At 44.1% G+C, this 19,615-nt stretch overlaps 1 protein-coding gene across 1 annotated transcript; it reads right to left on the reverse strand.

The window, feature by feature from the left end:
* Positions 1–400: 400 nt before the first annotated feature.
* Positions 401–18,825, reverse strand: C8A (complement C8 alpha chain; the record flags this gene model as incomplete). Its single annotated transcript, XM_084291144.1, has 11 exons — positions 401–552; positions 2,129–2,351; positions 4,437–4,594; positions 5,354–5,482; positions 9,393–9,633; positions 10,879–11,079; positions 12,606–12,795; positions 14,354–14,498; positions 15,409–15,553; positions 16,497–16,593; positions 18,707–18,825. 11 exons carry the CDS (start codon positions 18,823–18,825, stop codon positions 401–403), a joined length of 1,800 nt encoding a protein of 599 aa, XP_084147270.1.
* Positions 18,826–19,615: the final 790 nt, after the last annotated feature.

Raw genomic sequence — 19,615 nt, forward strand, 5'->3', positions numbered from 1 at the left:
TGGCAGCATGGCTGTGACATAGTGGGGACACCAGCTGACACGGTGGGGACTCCAGTTGACACAATGGGGACACCAGTTGATACAATGGGGAGCAGACCTGGTGGAGACACCAGTGGACCTGCTGGAGATACCAGCTGACCCAGTGGGGACACCAGTGGACTTTTTCAACCAGAGCACTGGTAGATCAGCGTGCAGCCAGGCATGCATGCAATCAGCCCGAGCAATTTGTCTGGACAGCAGCTGGGTTTCATACAACAAATCCAGCTCATCCCTCTACGCATGTAAATGCAATGATTTGTCCCCAGCGTAATTCAGTTGCAGAGTTATGCCCGCTGTATTTATTGCCCAGCACAGTCACCAAAACACCTTGAGCACATACCATTGGGGAGCAGTGCTGATTTTAGCACGCTTTGCTCTGCACGCTCGTCCCCACGCAGGGTGCCCCGCCGTGCTGCGGGGCAGGGTTGTTGCACTGCCGGCTGCGCCTCCTCGAGCCCCCCTGGCAGGGAGCCCAGGGCGACCAGCAGCTCCAGCGCCCACTCGTTCCAATGCCTGAAAAAGCATATTGAATAAGAGGCTGAACCAAACTATAAAGTAAAATTAAATATATATATATATAAAAGCAAAATATAAAATAAAATTAAGTAAAATTAAGTTAAAATAATAAAATAAAATAAAATAAAATAAAATAAAATAAAATAAAATAAAATAAAATAAAATAAAATAAAATAAAATAAAATAAAATAAAATAAAACATACTGAAAGCTCTTTCTGTTTCTCCTCTGAAGAGCTGCCATTTGACTTCCCTTTCCCAAAGGGCTGCTGGTGGCTCTCTCTGCACTAACTTTCCCACCTCCAAGCAAGGCAGAGGGACAAATGTCTCCTAATGTCACTGTCATGGAGCTGTTCTGAAAAGTCTGCCTGTCCCTTTGGAGACAGGTCATTTTGAGGCTTTTTCATTACAGGACAGACTGAGTTGTCAGGAGCGTTCGATACTATAGATCATGGTGGCACTCCTGAATGATGGGAGTGCTTGATGGCTGTCATTTACTGTCGTTTTTTATTTACTCAACTGGCCTTCATTCCTGGCTTGGGCACTTTATTAATCCAGACAGTAAAAATGGATCTGTGTGCTCTTACTTAGGGCTGGATGAAACGCTGGGGTTTCTGTCTGCTGAAACATTGGTCTTTACAAAACTGCTTTTGGTCTTAAATGAGTCTTGAAACTAAAAATCCGCTTCCTTTCAGTAAACTGGAAGCTCCCCCCAGCACTGCTAAAAGCAACGATGCTCAGAGCAGCTCACAGGAACATAGTGGTTTTCCATGTACCTCATCTCAAGCAGATTCCTTGGATTTGGAGACAACTCAAAGAACCTGATTTTTTTAATTTTTATTTTTAAAGAAACCCAGTTTTGAGTCACTGAACCAGTGCTTTTGAGTTCAGTTTCATAAACCATCTACCCAGCTCTGCTCTTAACTCCTTAGCTCATCACAGGTTTGATTTTCCAATGGTGAGACACTAAGTAAGAGCACATAGTTGAAAGCCTGGAACTCTGCTGGAACTGGTCTGAGGATGAATTTTTATCCTTATCTCTTTTTTTTTTTTTTTTTTTTTTTTTCCTGCCAGCTTCAAGTGCTGAGATTGGGAAATTTTCATCATCATGAATCAGGACACAAATGTCTAGAAATAACCCTGGCATTTTTTTGAAACAAAAGAGCATGTTCTGAGGTTAGCTTTTTATTGCCACCCATTTCATTTTTTAGAACAGAACATAAAGTAATAAAGCATAAATAAAAGCCTGTTACTTGGGGATGTCACTTTTTTTTTTGTTCCCTCTCCCCAGATTATTTGCATATAATTAAAATGTTTCTCTGTCTGAGGGGAAGCCTGGCAATTTGGCCAAAACTTCGGTTTTGGTGGCACTTCACTGGAGCATCACTTCCCAGCCACGTAGCCTGACCCTTTCAGCCTCCCTTCTTTTCCTGCCTGCCAGGGTTTGCACTCCTGCCCTTGCAGCAGGCATCCACATCGGGATGCCCCAAGTGCTCCAGAGAATCGCTGTGCCCAGGACGTGCCATGTCAGTCATCAGGGACCGGGTGACAGTCTCATTCACACCAGGGCCTTACCTGGGCGCTTGCTCTGCTCACAGGCATGGCCCTCGTACCCCGGCTGGCACTGGCAGACACATGTGTCACCCACCAGGATGGGCTCGCCGTTGTTCTGGCACGGTCCGCAGCGGCAGGCGTTGAACTCCTGCAAGTAATCATCCAGAGCCCGCTTCAGGTGCTGCCGCTTGGTTTCCATGTTGGTGAGGTCACTCCTGCGGAGAATTTCATGGATGGGTTGCAGCTGTGCAGGACAGAGACAAAAAGTGGAGTTTGGGGTTTTCATCTAGTTATAGGCCCGCGTGTTGCCAGGATGCAGTCAGGGAGCAGGGAGGTCGCTGGATGAGCTCGGGGCTGAGAAAAAGCATGTTTGTCTTCCTTGACAGCTCCATGTACACCATGAAAATACATTACCACTGATAGACCCCAGTGTGAAACCAAACCTCTTCCTATCTTAGGGGTTTTTGCAGGGTTGGCTTGCTCTGGAAGTTCAGTGTGGACCCAAATGATAAATTCAAACACCCCAGAAAGCCCATTTTTTGATTAGTTTCTTAGTGCTACCATAATAAATTTCATGTCAGAAATTTTCTCATGCTTTTTCCCTTTTTGAAACAAAACATGTAGGTAAGAGATTTGGACAGTGGGTATCATCAAAACTTAACACCGACCTGTCACTAACGGTGACCAGATCATGAACGATCCAGTAAAGGCACAGCATGGAGACTTTCACCTGCCTACATTTTACCCTTTGTTGCAGTGAAGTAATACTGAGCCATCTACAGCTTTAAAAATATGACCAGCTTGTAATATTTCCAGTGGCAAATTGCAATTCTTATATACCATTCAACAAAAATAGCCCAGTGTGGACAACTGTAATTGTAACCTGGCTTCTGCTTTCAACCTATTATATCGAATCGATTGGATTAGCCAAAGGGCAGCAGGCCCCAACGCTGGTGGCGCCGTTCTGCCTTTCAAAATGCGGCTCTTTGGGGTGTTTTAAGCATTCAGCTGTGTTTAGGTTGAAAAATCTCAGCCCTTCCAGTTTTACCAGTAATAAAAATGAACGATAAGCTGCGAGCTCCAGGCTGATGCAAGGACATATTTATAAATATGTGTGCCTGGCTGGAAATTGGTAGACAGTGGTCCCAGGGCAGTCCTGGGCATCACCTCATTGCACAAGCACATGGGGAGTGATTCGTGGGGAGGGCCAGCCAGGCTTTGGGAAGGGCTCTTAGACATATTTGCACAGACCTGTTTATCAAATGAGCGTGAGCTGCAGATAAGAGCGGCTGAAGTGGACGTGGGCGTTTATCGGCAGCCCGAACTGCTGCTGGTTGCACAGAGGTTGCTGAGCTCCAAAAGCAGCCAACAGAGAGGTCAGCATGTGGTTTACTGGAAAAGTGCAATAAGCTTTGCCCAGAATTGATGGGAACTTGTGAAGAAAGGTGAATAACCCGCAGCATGCGTTCAGCTGTAAACGAGAGCGCTTTTACTTTAGCTGGCCTTTCTGCCACCAGGGCGCTGCCCAGAAAGATTCCCATTTCTCCTGACAATAACGCAGATCATTCCCAATTCCACCTGCCCATCTCCTTTCTTCCACAGTTTGGCTTTTCAGCTGTGTGCCTACAACTGGTGATGAGAAGGATGTTTATGGCAGCGCATCTGTGCCATGACTGAGGGCCTTCCCTCACACCACAAAGCCCCGTGGGATGCCTCAGTGACCTTCCCATTTTATGGGACATCCAATAAAATAGGAGGCAGGAAGAGAACTTTGCTGATTTCGATCACCACAGACCCTCTTAGCGGAGCATGGAGAGACGGGACCCACCTAAGAAAGTGGTGTCCCCTCCTCCATAAACTCCTGGAGGCACCCAGAGCGAGACCCACCGTGGTGTGCAGAGGTCAGGCAGAGCCACTGTGTCTCTGAAGCAGGTGCAGTGGAGGGGGGGCATCTGTGCAAAGCCTTCAACGGGGGGGTGGCTGCCTCCCCCACGAGCCCCCTGCTTATACGGGAAGGCAGGAGCATTACGGAGAATAACAGGGATGGCTGCAACTATGGAGAGCCGTTCATTGGCAAGCTGCTTGGGGACACGTCAAAAACTTAACTCGGCACTAATCCAGCATTAAGCTCCTTGTCTGTCTCCCTGCTGATGCTGTCGGTGGGAGATGTACTCCCCATTGTGAAATGAATAAGAGGTTACTAGATCAGTGGCCCATTACATTTAATCTTGTTCTGTGATGGGATCACAATAAAAATACGAAATGATCTGCTCGACTACACTTTCATTCGTTATAGCGGCAGAGTTTCTTCAACTGCAGAAAGCCTTACCTCAAAATCAATAATAGCAGGATTGTATTTTAATGACCTTCCCCAGCGACGATACATGTTGCCGTCCCAACTGTTTAAGAGCCCTCCACTGCCAGCAGTATCTCCACCTTTAATCCGGGGAATAATATCTTCCACGATGGCATTGTGGCTCTGCTCATCTGAAAAGTTGAATTACACCCATATATTTAGTTACAATTTCCACGCCTACTCTGGAAACTGAGGTGATATCAGTCACAAGGGGGGCTACCACAATGCTGTGCCTCCCACATCAATGGGTGCTCTGCCTCCCCCTCAGCCTTGTACAAGGCAATGGGTGACGAGTTAAACATCCCAAATGCCCTAAAACACTGCAGCCCAAAGGTCCTGCACGGCCCCAGCCTTTGTGTCTGGTTATCACTAGTTAAAGTGATTTACAATCGGTAGCTTCCTGACCTCTTTGAGCACTTTTTATGGCCAGATTTGACTTTAATCATCACCGATGTTGCCCTCTCTGGACCAGTGTTGAGACCATGGGGCCCAGCTGAGGCTCATGTGTTTGGTCCAGACTGGTGGCACATGGGACAAATGCAGGAAGGACCAGAGCCACAAGACATTCCCCAGGGGTACCTGGGGGAGAATCGGACCTGATTTTAGTGTTTTCTCCCAGGTTCCTCCCTCTTGGCTGGGCTTGCTGAAGGGACCGGAGCTCCCCAGTCACCCACTCACCCAGCAATGTGCATTTCTGTCCAGACGATGTAACTCCAGTTCCTTTCAAGAGGAGCCAGTACTGCTGGGGACTTGGCCCTGAAGACATGTTGGTCCCACCTTTGGGCCTGAGCTGTGCCTGAGGATGGCACTAGAGCACCCTTTTCACACCCCAGCGTAACCCGACTTCTGTCCCCTGCCCCAGTGGCCACAGACCTATCTCCCCAGCGTACCCTCATCCAGAAGTTTTTTATTATCACATTGAGAGTATGACATGGATGCTCCCACTGCCAGCCCATACTTGCTGACCGAAACGCCAGCTGAGAGGCCAAAACAGGCCATGACTTCTTCGGAGCGGATTTCTGCAAAACAAGAAGGAGACCAGTAAAAGCAGTGGCTCTGTTCATTTTCCTCCTGGTATCTTTCATGTCTATTAAGAAAATACTCATCTAATTGCATGGTCTGCAACTTGAAGAATTATTCCATGGCAGAGGACAGGCTTTAGTCTTGTAGTGACAAAGCCAAACTTGTATTGGGGTATGTTGGGCCTACTGCACAAGTGAATAGGGAAACTTCCTTGACATAAAGCAGTGTCCTCAGGAAGTATTAGAAGAAACTGAATATCTTAATGCAGGGTTTCAAGCATGTATTTCATTGTTCAGCCTATTTATTTAAAAATAAAAACATTTCCACAGACTAAGTCATAACTAAAGCTGGGAACAGCAGTTGAAATTAACGGATCCTAGCTAATTTCCTAAACTGAGGGTCTGACCCGTGTATTAGCAGCTTAAGCAGCATCTTCGAGTAGCAACCTGCAAAAGTATTGTGTGCTGAGAGCTGCAAAGCCTTGCGGTACGCTGCTGTGCTGCTGCCACCAGTACTGCCGCATACATCACCCAAATTTGTAACTGGAGACCCATGAAGTGACTGCGGAGGGGAGAAGCGAGCTAACGAGGTGGCTTCACCAAGGTAAGCAATGCGCATATTTCACACAGCCTGTTTTGTGGTTGTTGTTTTTTTTTTTGTACACACTTCAGCCTCCTGCAAATATAAGGCTGTCTTCTGGAATAGTTAAAAAATCCATTGATTTCAATAAATACAGGTATTGTAAGTAATAGGTAACGTTCGTGTTGCTCTTTTTGTCAGAGGGTCTTAAAGTGATTTACAAAGCAGCCCGGCAATCAATACCACCCTGTTGGAAGGGAGGCATGGAGGTCAGCAGGATTTGTGCATCGTGGCTTAGCAGTTTAATGATCGAGGCTGGACCCAGAGTGCCGAGCTGCTCTGCCTCACCCAGTACCGGGGATCAGAGCCTCATCTTGCTCGTATTTAAGACCCTGATCTTAATTAGCTCCTGTAGCTCCTGCTCTGTGGGAGAGGCCAGCTGGAGCTGTGTGGGCACGGGGCTGCTCGTTGGCTTGGAGAGGGTGCTCAATGTCCCAGGAAAGGGAGTCCAAGTCCTGGAGCCAAAGAGGTGGGACCTGAAGCATGCTCGAGACTTCATGGAGAATTACATCCCAATGCAAAATGGGCCCCTTGAGGAAGATTAAATGTGTAGCACTCAATTACTCGTAGTAAACTGTTCAACAGTTGTAAATGCAGTGGGTAAAGTTCATTCACCCAAAGCACCGTGAGTGATTGCTCATCTTGGTGTTGGAGTGCCATAAAATTAAACTTGAGGAACACCCTGATTAATTGATTTGCCATGGTTCCTGTTGAGTAATTATGTTCAGCAAGGGTCTGTCAATACAATTTGCTATTGGTTGCAGCAAGATCAGATCTTGATAAATGAAAAGTGGTTATCACTGCAAAAGGGTGGTCATAGAAAATATTGGCACTTGAGGGGGGAGCCCTGATAGTTTTTTATAAGATATAATTTGTGATAGTTGAATGTGCTCAAGTGATAAGATTTACTGCTGCATTTTGAATTAATCAGAATATATGAAGACTCTTTCTAATTTACTCTGAGCATAATGTTTCTCCCATAAATGTTCTTGTAATGTGTGAACACATTATACTGTTTTCTGCTAAATAATAGAACCATAACAATCTATTTTAAAAACAAGTAATGAAAAATATTGATGGCAGAGCAACAAGGGACCTCGTTCTGACATATGTATTTATTTCACTCATGACCACATCCATAGAAGCCCTTGCAGCCTGAAAGCTAGAAACAGGTCTGGCTGCAGAACTGCCATCCTAAACGTTGCACAAGTGGGTTGTGGTCTCTTCCTGGGTGTCCAAACCCAGAAGGTGATTTCATTTTCAAAATTAAAGTTTCCCATATGCTTAACATCCAGCTCATGCCTATGCCTAGCTGGATGCTCAGTGACCCCCAGGTATCTTTCATTTAGAGAGGACTCAGCCTGGGGACGTTATTTCCTGGATACAAATGGCTTAGTCACCAGTCTAGGGAAAAATAAAAAATAAAAATAAAGGAGCATATTTTCTTTCAAAGCATTTAACACGTAGCCTCCTAGGTTAGGTGAGCTCTCAGGATGCATGAGTGGATCTGAAGCTGGTGCTGCTCAGTCCTGCAGGGTCTCAGCAGTACATCTCTAGGCATCTGCAGAGCTTCTAGATCATTATCTGAAGCTCTTGTTTGCAAGATTTGAGCACTTATACCCTGATCCTGACCAACCCTCAGGAGACATGGCTAATCCTCTTGCAAACACAGCCTTCAAGCATGGTGGCGATCGCCAATGGGAAGACATTTTTTGACTTGACAAATGTGGACTTTCTAGCAGAGTCTGAGTTAGATGAAAATTATACAAATGTGCTACATTAAAACGAAAATTGCATCTCTACTGGGGCACATTTTTGTCTTTTGCTGAATTTCAGCATCCTTCTTTCCTAAAAGAGGGCATCTTGTAGCAGTAAATCTCCTCAGATACACAACAAGCACAAGATAAAGTAAAATAATAGCTTCCCTCCACATGCTCTTGATTCATTCTTCCTCTGAAATTGGCAGTCTGCTTCCTGAAGACTTGCTTGCCAAGATGTTATTCTTGTTCTATATCACTCACTCTTCAAAGTGAATAAATGATTTGAAGAGGCATCATGTTTCCAAACATTAGTAGTTCAGGGACTTAATGAAAATTCTCTCAATTGGTAGTTGCTCACAGGAAAAAAATGGCATGGTTAACACTCATTATGGACTGTATGTATTGTTATCCTAGTTCTGATGGTACAAAACCATTTCAGACTGGAAGGTCCATGGCAGAATTTGGGGCAGACTCATGGAAATCAATGGAATTATAGCAATTTGCACCAACTGTGACAATTTACACCTGCTGTCCAAGGTCACAATTTTCTTTTGCATAAACATTCAGCCTGAAGTTACCAAGGTGGAGTTACCCTCAGAAGATCAGGGTGATTATGTTTAGGCAAAGTGGGATCTATTGCACTGTCAACACCTTTGCAAAAGTCGGCAATCTGGTTAGTGTACTGAAGTACCGCATTATTGTTGTTCTGCATCTTATGTTTTTGATTAGGAAAAATGCTATGCTTTAGCTCTCCAGTAATGGCTATTCTTGTAGTCCAGATATCTGGAGCGGATATTTCATATAACTGAGATTTAGGGGTATGGCTCTCCAGCCTCATACACTCTAATTTGTTGAGAACTGGAGCTAACAGAGCTCTGTTAGTTTTCAGATATGACACTAACCAGAGTAAAGTGGTGGTGGTATTGCCAAGTGCAAAGCGTTATTTCCATTTACAGAAAATTGAAACTCTCACTACCAGGATGCTAAAACATCAGTGGGCTATTATTCTTTACTCTGGCTGAGTTTGCAGTCTTTGAGCGTTCATAAGGATGGCCAGAACAAAGATTATAAGCAGTAAGAGAAGTTTAGAGAAGTCTAGTAAACAACACTGAAAAAAGGGGAGAAAAAGTTATTCAGATTCCTTCCTAAAATATAAAAACTTTACCCAGATTCTTCTGAAATTAGCTCAGGAAGTAGTTTGTGACACTTGAGCTTCTCTCTTGCTATGTGGTGAGTTGTGCGTTCATCTCATAAAGAGCACATGGATACCTGTACCCCATGCCAACTGTGCATTTTTGGTGCCTATCACATAATAGGACACTCCAGCTACCTTGGCAAGGAGAGGCTGATGAGTATCCACCCTCCCAGGGCCCAGGGAAATGATGGGTGTGGGGAGCAACCAGATGAATTATTCAGGTGGGCTGGACCCAATCCATGGTCTCTAGGTTGGAAATGCCTGGTTTAGAGCAGAAAGTTGTGAGCAGAGAATTTTGTGCATTATTCTAACCTTTTCGTCTCATTTCCTCTTTGTTAACAACAAGGATGTACTCAAAGACACCTCCCATAGTGCCGGATGTCATGAAATGGGTGCCGTAGTCGTCGATAAATTTGGCGTACATGCCATAGTTGTATGTGTCTGGAAGCTCTTGCAGGGAGAGGAGCATGTCTTCATCCAAAACGATGTTGTTCCTTCTCATCTTGAAACGGGCTGTCTGTACCTTGGTCACAGCTCTAATGAATCCAACATCCTGTGGGCAAAGACTGCCAATCAATATTCACTGAAGAAAAAAAAAAAAAAGTAATTTCTAGGCTGGTTTGCAGAGGAAAACCTGAATCTGTAACTGTCACTGTATGTTAAGGGCTTGAAAAACAGGCCAACTTCAAAAGAAATCAGTGGCAATTCTTTTTTCCAATGTCTTTTTCTTGTGTGTGGAGGGCAGAGTTATGGTGTGGGTGTTTTGGGTTTTTTATTGATGTGCAAATTTCTGCTATTTCTGGATTTTGTTTCCATGCTGTTTATGCCTTTTTTTTTTTTTTTCTTTTATTTATTTATTTGTTGGCAGCCTTGACCAGTGATGTGGGACAAAGCAGCAGGGGGATTCCCTGGCTGGGAAGGTGCTGACCCAGGGGGATTTCCTTGTTCTACCACCAGCTCCATGGCTTCTCCTCTAGACTGGCCATTACCCCAGGCAAGGTGCCAGTGCAACCGGACCAGCCCCTTCAATGATTTCTCCAATAATTGATCATTGTTCAGCTGCAAACATCGTGTGAGTCTAGACAAGTGCACAGTAAATACTCTAATGGTGCCAATTTCAAACAGCTTTTAAGGGCATTTCAACTCGGAACACCATCAAAGTAATTATTCTGTATTGTTTGCTGTCAGCAGCCAAGAAAGAAGAGAAGACAAGGATGGTATATGTGGGAAATACCAGTGTTCATATTATTAGATGGGAAAAAGCACCACAGCTATTCCATGATTTAAACTCATGAGAAATAAACCTTTTTAATGGAAGCTCTTTTTTTTTTTTTTAATATAATGTTTTTTTAACCTTTCTTCAAAAGTAACATATTTCCCTATCATAAGGCAGCTTGTATTAATTGGAACAAGATATATTTGCTACTGGAAATCATTCCCCGAGGAAAACTGTTTTGATCAACATCTTGATATTTCCTCCTCCCTCATCGTCACTTTAAACATTTTTTATTTATGTGCTTAACATAGCCATGAAACAGGATGGGGTGAGATGACATGTGTTGTGGTACTTCGTAATTCAATTTTATTCCCACTCCCTGTTTGCTAAAATGTAATAAGAACAACAAACAGGATTACTAACGATCATACATTTGCAATTACACGAACAAATTAAGGTACAATTGCTATGTGTTAAAAAATGCAATTAAGAGAATAAACAGACGTAACTTACAGCCAGACCATGCAATGCACAGATGACATGATTGGAGTTTACGCATCGCTGATTTTTTTTTTTTTTTACCTTTGCATTGTATTCTGTGAAATTCTTCAGGGATCCTTTGCCACGTGATAAAGAAAAGCCAAGGTTTAGCTTTACAGGTACTGATTTAGGTCCAATCCCAAAGGTTAAACCGCCTCCTCTGCTTTTACTACTTCCAACAGCATTAAGCAGATCTTTTGAATCTTCATAAAACTCAAAAGAGAATCCAGAATCAGCATGAGCCTAAAGTGAAAGGAGCACACATTAATTTTTCAGGCATTTTCCTTCCTTTTTAATCAATATTTCTTTAAGGAGCAGATCATACCTCCATTGAGGCCAGTGATGCTCCTGATGGCACCAACACTGACTTCAGTGAACACAGAATAAAGAATTCAGTTGTGAGCCATTTAATTTGGAAATATGTGAGAGATGCAGATAAAGCCATGCATTTTGTGTCATCTGTCTCCAGACAGGGGAAAGGTTTGTGTTTGGCCCCAGAAAGCAATGCCATTACAGGCAGATCTGGTAACAGTGTCTAGTAAGCTACCTTGACACTTTCCATTATAAAGCCCTCCTTCCAGTTCCCTGCAACTCTGCCAAATCCTGACTATTTGGAGTGAATTTTTTCCCACTCCTGCCTGCTTCTGGATGAATTTCTTAGGAAAAAGATTCAGCAGCGGTGATCCAGACACTTACGAGGGCAACATCAGAAAATAAACATTGTTCTGCCTGTTTTAGAGAAGTGACCTTTCCCTTGACAGCTCTGCTTTGCCAGCACATGAAATTTAGCAGCCTTGCCGAGTCTGGGCTGTGCCATTTGCCATCTCTATAAAAAGCCAGATAAATTTTCCAACACTGAAAAATGGCATCTGACATGGTCGTGAGTGTCTTCCTAGACCCAGGCAGGTACAAACTCCAAAGTCAGCCTAGATGTGAGACATTCTTGAGCATCCCTCCCCATGTGTCTGTGGTACAGGTGTGCTTCCACCAGCAGCAGCAGGTAAAAGAGGGAAGAAAACATTGCTGGTGTGGTGGGTCTGTCTGGGTTCAACTGGGGACTAAGGAATTCTGCCTGTGGTGAGCACGTGAGAGTCTATTACATTGGACTTTTAGCTGTAATATTGCCTTGGAATAATATTTACTTCATTCATCCATTGCAAAAAAAAGCGTGACAGATGCTTTTTTTTAGCTGTAGCGAGGCCACAGCTCCTACTTAGGACATGGGACACCCAGCTTAAGTCCCCCCTCTGCTAGGTTCAGTTTCAAACATCCAAAGTCAGATGCCACCCCAAAGCACACAGGTGTTGTGATACATGTTGTGATGGCTTTCAGGATCTCTGTCTCACTCAGAATTCAGATTTATGTCCCTTGTAGCCATGCCATAGACTTAAATGCTTCCAAAGATTGAACTGGTAGCATTGTTCCTATTTTACACATGGCCAATTTCATCCCTGGAGAGGCAAGTGGCTCGCGCAAGCTCTACAGCTCATTAATAGCAGAATTTAGTAAAAAAACATTTATCTTGGCTCTGACTAGGCCAGAATAAGCAGTGGGGATGCCTGGGTGATAAAGCACGTTAGTGCCTTGATGTGCCATAAAACTGCATTTATATCACCGATTGCCTGTTGTCCTGGGGACAGCCGGAGGAAGGTGCCTTGAAAGACAACACGCAGCGAATTCTCCCCGATAAAATGTGCACAATACCTTTATGAAACATCGGGCCCTTAGCTGGGAAATCATTGCCGAATTTGACCACACGAGGTACTCACTAGGAACTGGTACACGTGGAAGTTGTAAGGCTTGCGGAAATACTTCTCGTCGTCCCCGTAGTAGAGGCGTTCGCAGGCAGTGTCATACTTCAGCTCCCGCCACTCCCCGTTGTAGACATACTCACAATGCCCCCCTCCAAAATTGGGATCATACACGTACTGCTTCTCCTCCTGTGTTAGGATGTTGTATCTTTGAAAAACATAACATTCAGAATGTTATACTTTTTTGTTTTTGTTGTTGTTTAGTTGGTTGGTTTTTGTTTGTTTGTTTGTTTTTTTTGTTTTTTTTTTCCCCAACAGACACTGTTCCCGTTTCTGTTCTCCTGACACTACGGCACTGCATGTAACCTATACTCAGGTCTCTGGCTTAGAACTGAGATTACAACGATAACCTGAGGTTTGGATCTTCTCTCTCTCTCTTTGCTGTCTCCTTCCCAAAGCTAACAGGAGGCATTGTTTCAGACTCAGATCCTAGAGATGGAAGAAGTCAGTTTAATTGTCCAGTCCATCCCCACGAGTCCAGTTGTGAAAGTCCGACGGCACTGGGATTCCTCCAGTCCCAGCAAGGCTTTCACTGCCTGATGCATCTCCCTACCACAAAGGGTTTCCTGGCAGCCTCTGTAATTGTTTCCTATCTTAATTTCATCTCCTTCCTTTTAATAGCGGTCTCATTTCTCAGTGGAGTTAGCACCCTCCCTAGACTTGAAGCCTCCTGTTTTGCCAAGTCACTTGCTTATTATTTCCTCACGCCTTTCTCCTCCTGCTTTCCAGCCATCACAGCTGCTGCCCTCCCAAATCCTGCCTGTTACTTAATATTCCCTGTAATTCGGTGGCTCAAAATGAAAGCATTATTCAAACTAGACAGCAGCATTGCTCCTCACAACAGGGAATCATCTTTAAGACCAGGATAGTAAATGCTATTGCTTTTGTGTGTTCTGCGGAGAAAACAAATCAGAGAGCAGTATTAAATGCGGTGCTGACTGCAAATTAATAGATGTCTTGAAAAACTTTTGATGGACTTTCCCAGGCCCTGGGCCGGAGATGCATTTATCTCATTGACTCAGGAGAGTGTTGGATAGGAGAATTATCCAATGACTGGTTGCATTGTCATGCCATAGCTCATGCTCTCCAAATGAAACTAAGCGGTTGTGTTAGGACACAGGATTTAAAACAAAAATTTCACAATAGGAAATTTGCCTTTAAATTCATGCCAGTCTTCTTTTCTATATTGCATAATTAAAATTGGAAGCTGAATAGCCTAAAACATTTTCATGCATAGAAATACTTACTTCAGCTTATTTCCATTTGGTGCTCAGGCTCTCTGCCCTCAGTATATACTCTGAAGTCCTAAATCCTGGAGCCATTTTCCATAAAACTGGAAGCCACCAGAATGCTGCACCTCCAACACTTACTGTTTCCTTTAATATTTGCTTCTATCAGCTATGGAAAGGACTCAGAGAACTGAGATATATTGTTATATGAGCATAAAGGGTACACTCACAACTACCGAGTGTCTGAGAGAGGCCAAGGTCAGGCAGTAAATCTGAGGAGAATTTGGAATAAGAGCTGGGCTGAGCCCTCCAGCCTCTGACACAGCTACCCATGGCTGTGTGGGATGGACACTCTCCTTTGGGTTTTGCACAGCACGGTATTAATTCATGGAGTACTGTTCTTACTAAGCAGGAGCAATATGAAAACCTTCCTCCTGCTTTGATTGCTAGAGTAGCAGCTATTGATTAATTACTCACCCCTGTGCTGCTTTTTCAGACCCTGGGATTGGGAACAGGTCTTCACAGGGGCTTTCAATATCTTCATCCTCACAGTTATTCTCATCAGACCCATCTCTGCAGTCTCTCTCACCGTTGCACACAAGATGTCGTTTAATACAGCGACCTAGAATGCATAGGGACAGGAGATCCCTTGGCTGCTTTCAGGAGAACTTTTTGGCAGCCTGATTTTGCTGCTCTGCACACATATTTCAGTGCCACAGGAAGCCATGCTGTGCGTTGGACACTGCACTGCTCCATCAGGAGTTTATTGCAATAACCATAGCACAAGAACAGCTGTTTGCAGGAATCACAACCCGAAATGACTTTATTTATTTATTTTTTTTTAATTTCTGGGGGTGAGGAGAAAGCCCTGACATGGCAGTCATGGAGGGAAGTGGTGGAGCAGCAATGACATGCTCCAGCTGAGGAGCTGCCCCCAGAGCTGCTGTGCATTGCTAAATTTCATTAGGATTTTCATTACATGCTCAAGGTGGGAGCTCGAGCCACTCATGCAAAAGGAAAGATCTGCCAAGGTGAGCCAAACGTCCCGAGAACAGCCGCATCACATCCCAGTCCTCAGAGCTGGGAATGGCTAAAAATAAATAATTCACCCCAACAGATTGCTGGTTGGGTTCAGGACTGAGCTGCGTTATTCTCAGGGAGAGGAAGCGTGTGTTGGGGGAGCTCTGGTGCCCACAGAGGGGGATGTGAGCACACAGCACGGCTGTTGGAGCAGAATATTTCTAGAATCTTTATTCCACTGAAAAATTAACCTTTTCCATGTCACACATGCCTTCATTTCTCTCCAAATGGAAGTGTAACATGGAAGGACTTCTGTAAAAGTGAAAAAAAAAAACCAAAGATGGGGGAAATCTCATATTTTTCCTTGCACTGTTTCACCATCCTGCTGGCCAGCCTGAATGCATTTTGGCAAAGCCCTGCCCACAGCAGATGCCATTCTGTCCCACCAATGTCTGACCCACTTCCCCTCGGTCTGTCCACCCGAACCCGGAGTCTGAGCCCCGTTCACTCACCGGTCTCCTCGCACTGAAAGTCCTTCCCGCAGCTGGGGGCTCTGGTGCAGGTCTCCTCAGCATGGCAAGCTTGCTCGTCCCAGAGATTCCCCACGCAGCGCTGCCCTGCGAACCCCGCAGGCTGCACCAGTGTCCGGTACCGGTGCTGGGTCATACAAGAGAGAAACACCTAATTCGTGTCCCCCTGGCATTACCACCACGGGCAGTAATGCAATTATACCTATAGCTTTTATCTAAATTGTTATTTCTCTGTGCAGTCCTCATATGCATAGCCTTGTGCATAAGTGGAGGAGAATCAGCAGAGAGGTGGGCGCCCAGGAGAGCTGCCCGAAGTTAAAACAAGTGAATTTGGGGTGGAATGGAATGACTGTTTTTAAAATCTCTTCCTATTTTATACTTCGGAAGCAATAAAGAATTTTTCCAATCGCACATTTTGTACTGGAATGTAATGGGTTCAGATGGACATAGACACTAATTGCAATGCTGGTTCTGAAACATAAACATTTCTGATGGATTATTAATGAGGATTGCTGCTCTTAAACCAGGAAAAAAAAAAAAAAAAAAGAGAGAGAGGGAGAGAACAGCCAAATCATTTGCTGATTATAAGCACAGGAACAAAAATACAGGGATATAAACTAAGCAGAGAGCAAAATTATGTCAGGTATTTGAAAATAAATTCTTGAATTATGAAGACATATGTGAAATTATATCGAAAATTGAGAACGGGAGCTGATGAATGAAGGTTGCTTTTAATTTCTTTTCAGTAGAATATTTGCATTAAGAATCAGGGGATACTTAATTAAATCTGAATTTGAAAAGGAAAATCTTGGCCAAGTATTCTGGCCTGATTCTTCCACATTTTGCCTTGATTTTGTGTTTTGCAGCTCTGCTGCCTTAAACAAATTTATTCCCTGTTTACACCAGGGAAAGTAAGAGCCTCTCTATGAGAGGAGCACCTCCATCATATTTGGATGAGTTTACGGGATGCTTCAGAATGATTAATATGTATAATATATATAATTAATGTGTGTACATCCTTGTTGCAGACACATCTGAGGATAAATGAATGCATAACGGTAGAGCCTTACTTTTTTCTCTTGGCAAGGAAAGCAATCAGTCCACGCTGACCACTGGCTCAGCTGACAGTTGACAGGAGCTGGGGAATTAACATCTCTGCTGCTTCTTCTGAGGAGAAGAGAGAGTGGTCTAAGGGCTTTGAAGGTGTGCTTTAAGAAGGGTTGGAGGCCAGCAGGGAGAATATAATCTCTGTGTGTTCTTCCACTAGGAACTCATTTTGTAGGAAACGGACACTGGGGTAGACCCTTAGTAGGGTTGGCCGTCCTACCCCGGCTGCCCTGTCCAAGAAGTCCACCCTCAAAGTATGGTCTGGGGCAGCAGGTGTAGGACCTGAGCATTTTGCTTCTGGTTTCCTGCTCTCCTGGGAGATCCTAGCTCTTTCCAACAGTTGGATTGCAATAAAATGTATGTACACCATACACGAGAGGCCAAACACCCTGAGAGACAGAAGGAATGTCCAGAAAAGACAGGTTTTAAGGAGAAGTTTCTTTAGGACTTTCTTCTCTGGAGCACCTCACAAACTGCAGGATTACTGATGTTTGTCACCTGGTTTGAAATCAATCAATTTCACTTTTTTTACACCATTCTGAATTGTCAGTATTTTTCCACACAGGGTTTGATGCCCGTGCAAGCTGTAGTGGGAACGGCTGCACCAATGGTGCTGAGCTGCAAGCCATGAGGCCGTGCTGACCACGAGGATTTGTTGGCTGACTATTTCTAAAAGGAAATACCTAGATTCTGTGAAGGGGGAAAAGTTAAAGAAAGAGTATAAAAAACAGAAAATGGCAAGAGTTGTGTATCACAATGGTCTCTGGACATACATGTACATTGAATGTTGCCATACAGTAGCAAGAAAATACTTGTCTTGCTACCTAGCCCTGTCATTATATCTCTGTGTTTCTGTCCCCACTCCTACAACCTTTATTTTCACACTTTTCTTTGTCTTGAGGAGCAGGCTGTGGCATTAAGAAATGACTCTCCAGTTGCCACAGCCTTCTAAGCATTTTGAGGGGTTATTCCAAGCCAAAACATTAATATCATTATTTTGGTGATTAACTAATGAGCAGTCTGTTTTACTTATAAGACTGCAGCCCAAAGAGAAATCCCGATAATTAGCAGAGGTAGGGAGCACGCTGGGCATTCATCAGCAAGGCCACCAGACGAGAGGCACAGCGGCTTGGGCAGGGAGCCTGTGGGCACAGATCACCCACCAGGAGAACAGCGGGATCCTGGAGACACACACGGTGCTGGAGGAGGCACCCGTACTGATCCCTCCCGGCTCTGACAGGAGGTTTTGTGGGCCGTGTCCTTCAGCACTTCACCAAGCACTTAATTGGCTCACCTTCGACTGGATTTCACGTTTACCTCTTCATTATTCTGCCTTGTTTGATAAGTTCATCAAACATCAAAAATCTCGTCTTTGTTCCCTTTCAAAAGGGATTATCAGAATAAGCCTACATAATTAAGTGTATCACTACCATGATTTTTTTTTTCCCTTCTGCCTTCTCCTAGTCTTCACATTCCAATTATCAGTGATACCTTTTCTTGATCCTTCTAAATCACATTTGCTTTTACAACAATCCTGAAATTAATAACTGTAGGAAAAAACAAACAAACAAACAAAAAGACAACTCTTCTCCTATCACGACACTGTAGCTTTAGAAAAAAATAACTTGTATATCCCCTTCCTTCAAAGCTTAAATGACACTTGTATATGTTAATAATATTGTTCAGAGAAAAAAAAAAATAGAGGTACATGATTCTGGCTTGGATTGAAAATTGGGTTGTGTACAAGCACATGTTAATTGTCAAATGCAAAATAATTATTATGAGAATGAATAGGAAAAATCACAGAATCACAGAATCACAGAATTTCTAGGTTGGAAGAGACCTCAAGGTCATCATTTCTTTGTAAGTCTTCCTGTGTAAGGAATTCACTCCAAGTGCCCCAAAATAATACGGTGATTTTGGTAAAAATGTTTAAGCAGGCTTAATAGTCATCTGTGAAAGAAAACCCATTGTGCAAACAGTTCATATAAGAAGGAATTATGATTCCTCGCTTGGGCTTGGATAACGGCCAACATTTTTTTTTTTATTTTTTTTTTCTGGAAGCTGTTTACAGAGAGCACAGTGTGCACATGCCTCAAGTCAAGACGAAATTGATGGGCTGACTGACTGGCCCGCAGTTTCTGTACGTAAAGCTGGGTGGAAGCAGACTTACCTCTGGGAAGGCGCCGCCACCGGCTCCCCGTGCGCCGCAGCCGTGCCCCAACGTGCTGTTAGAGACAGCGAGCATACAGCAAGAATCAAAAGAGAAACCTGACGCAGGCTCCACTGCATTGTTTTTCCATATGTAAACGTTTGCTATTAATTAGCTGCAAGCAAAAGCTTGAGGCTTTGGTAGGCTGTGGGGACAGTGCTGCTGGGAGAAGTGCGGAGCCCCCCAGGCGCAGCACGCTGCGGTAAATCATTGACGACAGCACCCATCAGATCATGAAGAATCAGGACACGTCCCAGAGGCCTTTGCCCTTTTGGAAACAAATTCCCAATCTTCTGGCAAGGGAATATATTAAACTGTTTCCACATGAAAGTCAGTCAGGCCCTGTCAAGGCGGTCATGTTTCTTGCCCACCCTGTACCCTCCAGTTCATTTGAAGGAGGAAACCCATTTTATTTCCCACAGCACCTGTAATTTTGGCCATTTCCCAGCACAGCCAATTGAAGATTCTTAGAAAATTCTGTTATGAGGGACACATACCATCCAGATACATCACGGAGAGGTCAGTTCAGCTTTTTCCCTTTTCCATTCCCATAAGGCAGTGTCCCATGTCCAAAGCCACCAGGAATTATAACCTGACTCAGAAGGGCTTTGGGATGGTCCTACACAGTCACTGCAACATGGGGATCTAAACACTCATTTTTTAAACTGATTCAGAGTGAGGAAGATGCCCCCTCACTCTGAAATTTTGTCCTGTCCCAGCTGCTGTGTGAACCTGTCCATAAGGTGGTGGCTTTAATGCTTTTAGTAGGCTGGGATCTCAGTGCAGGAGTAGTGGATGTGCAAGTGCACAGGTGTAAGACAATAACACCATACAAAGCAAAACACCATGGGTTATTTATTATTAAGAGAA

This window comes from Netta rufina (assembly GCF_964035555.1).
Source record: "Netta rufina genome assembly, chromosome: 8".
NCBI lineage: Eukaryota > Metazoa > Chordata > Aves > Anseriformes > Anatidae > Netta > Netta rufina.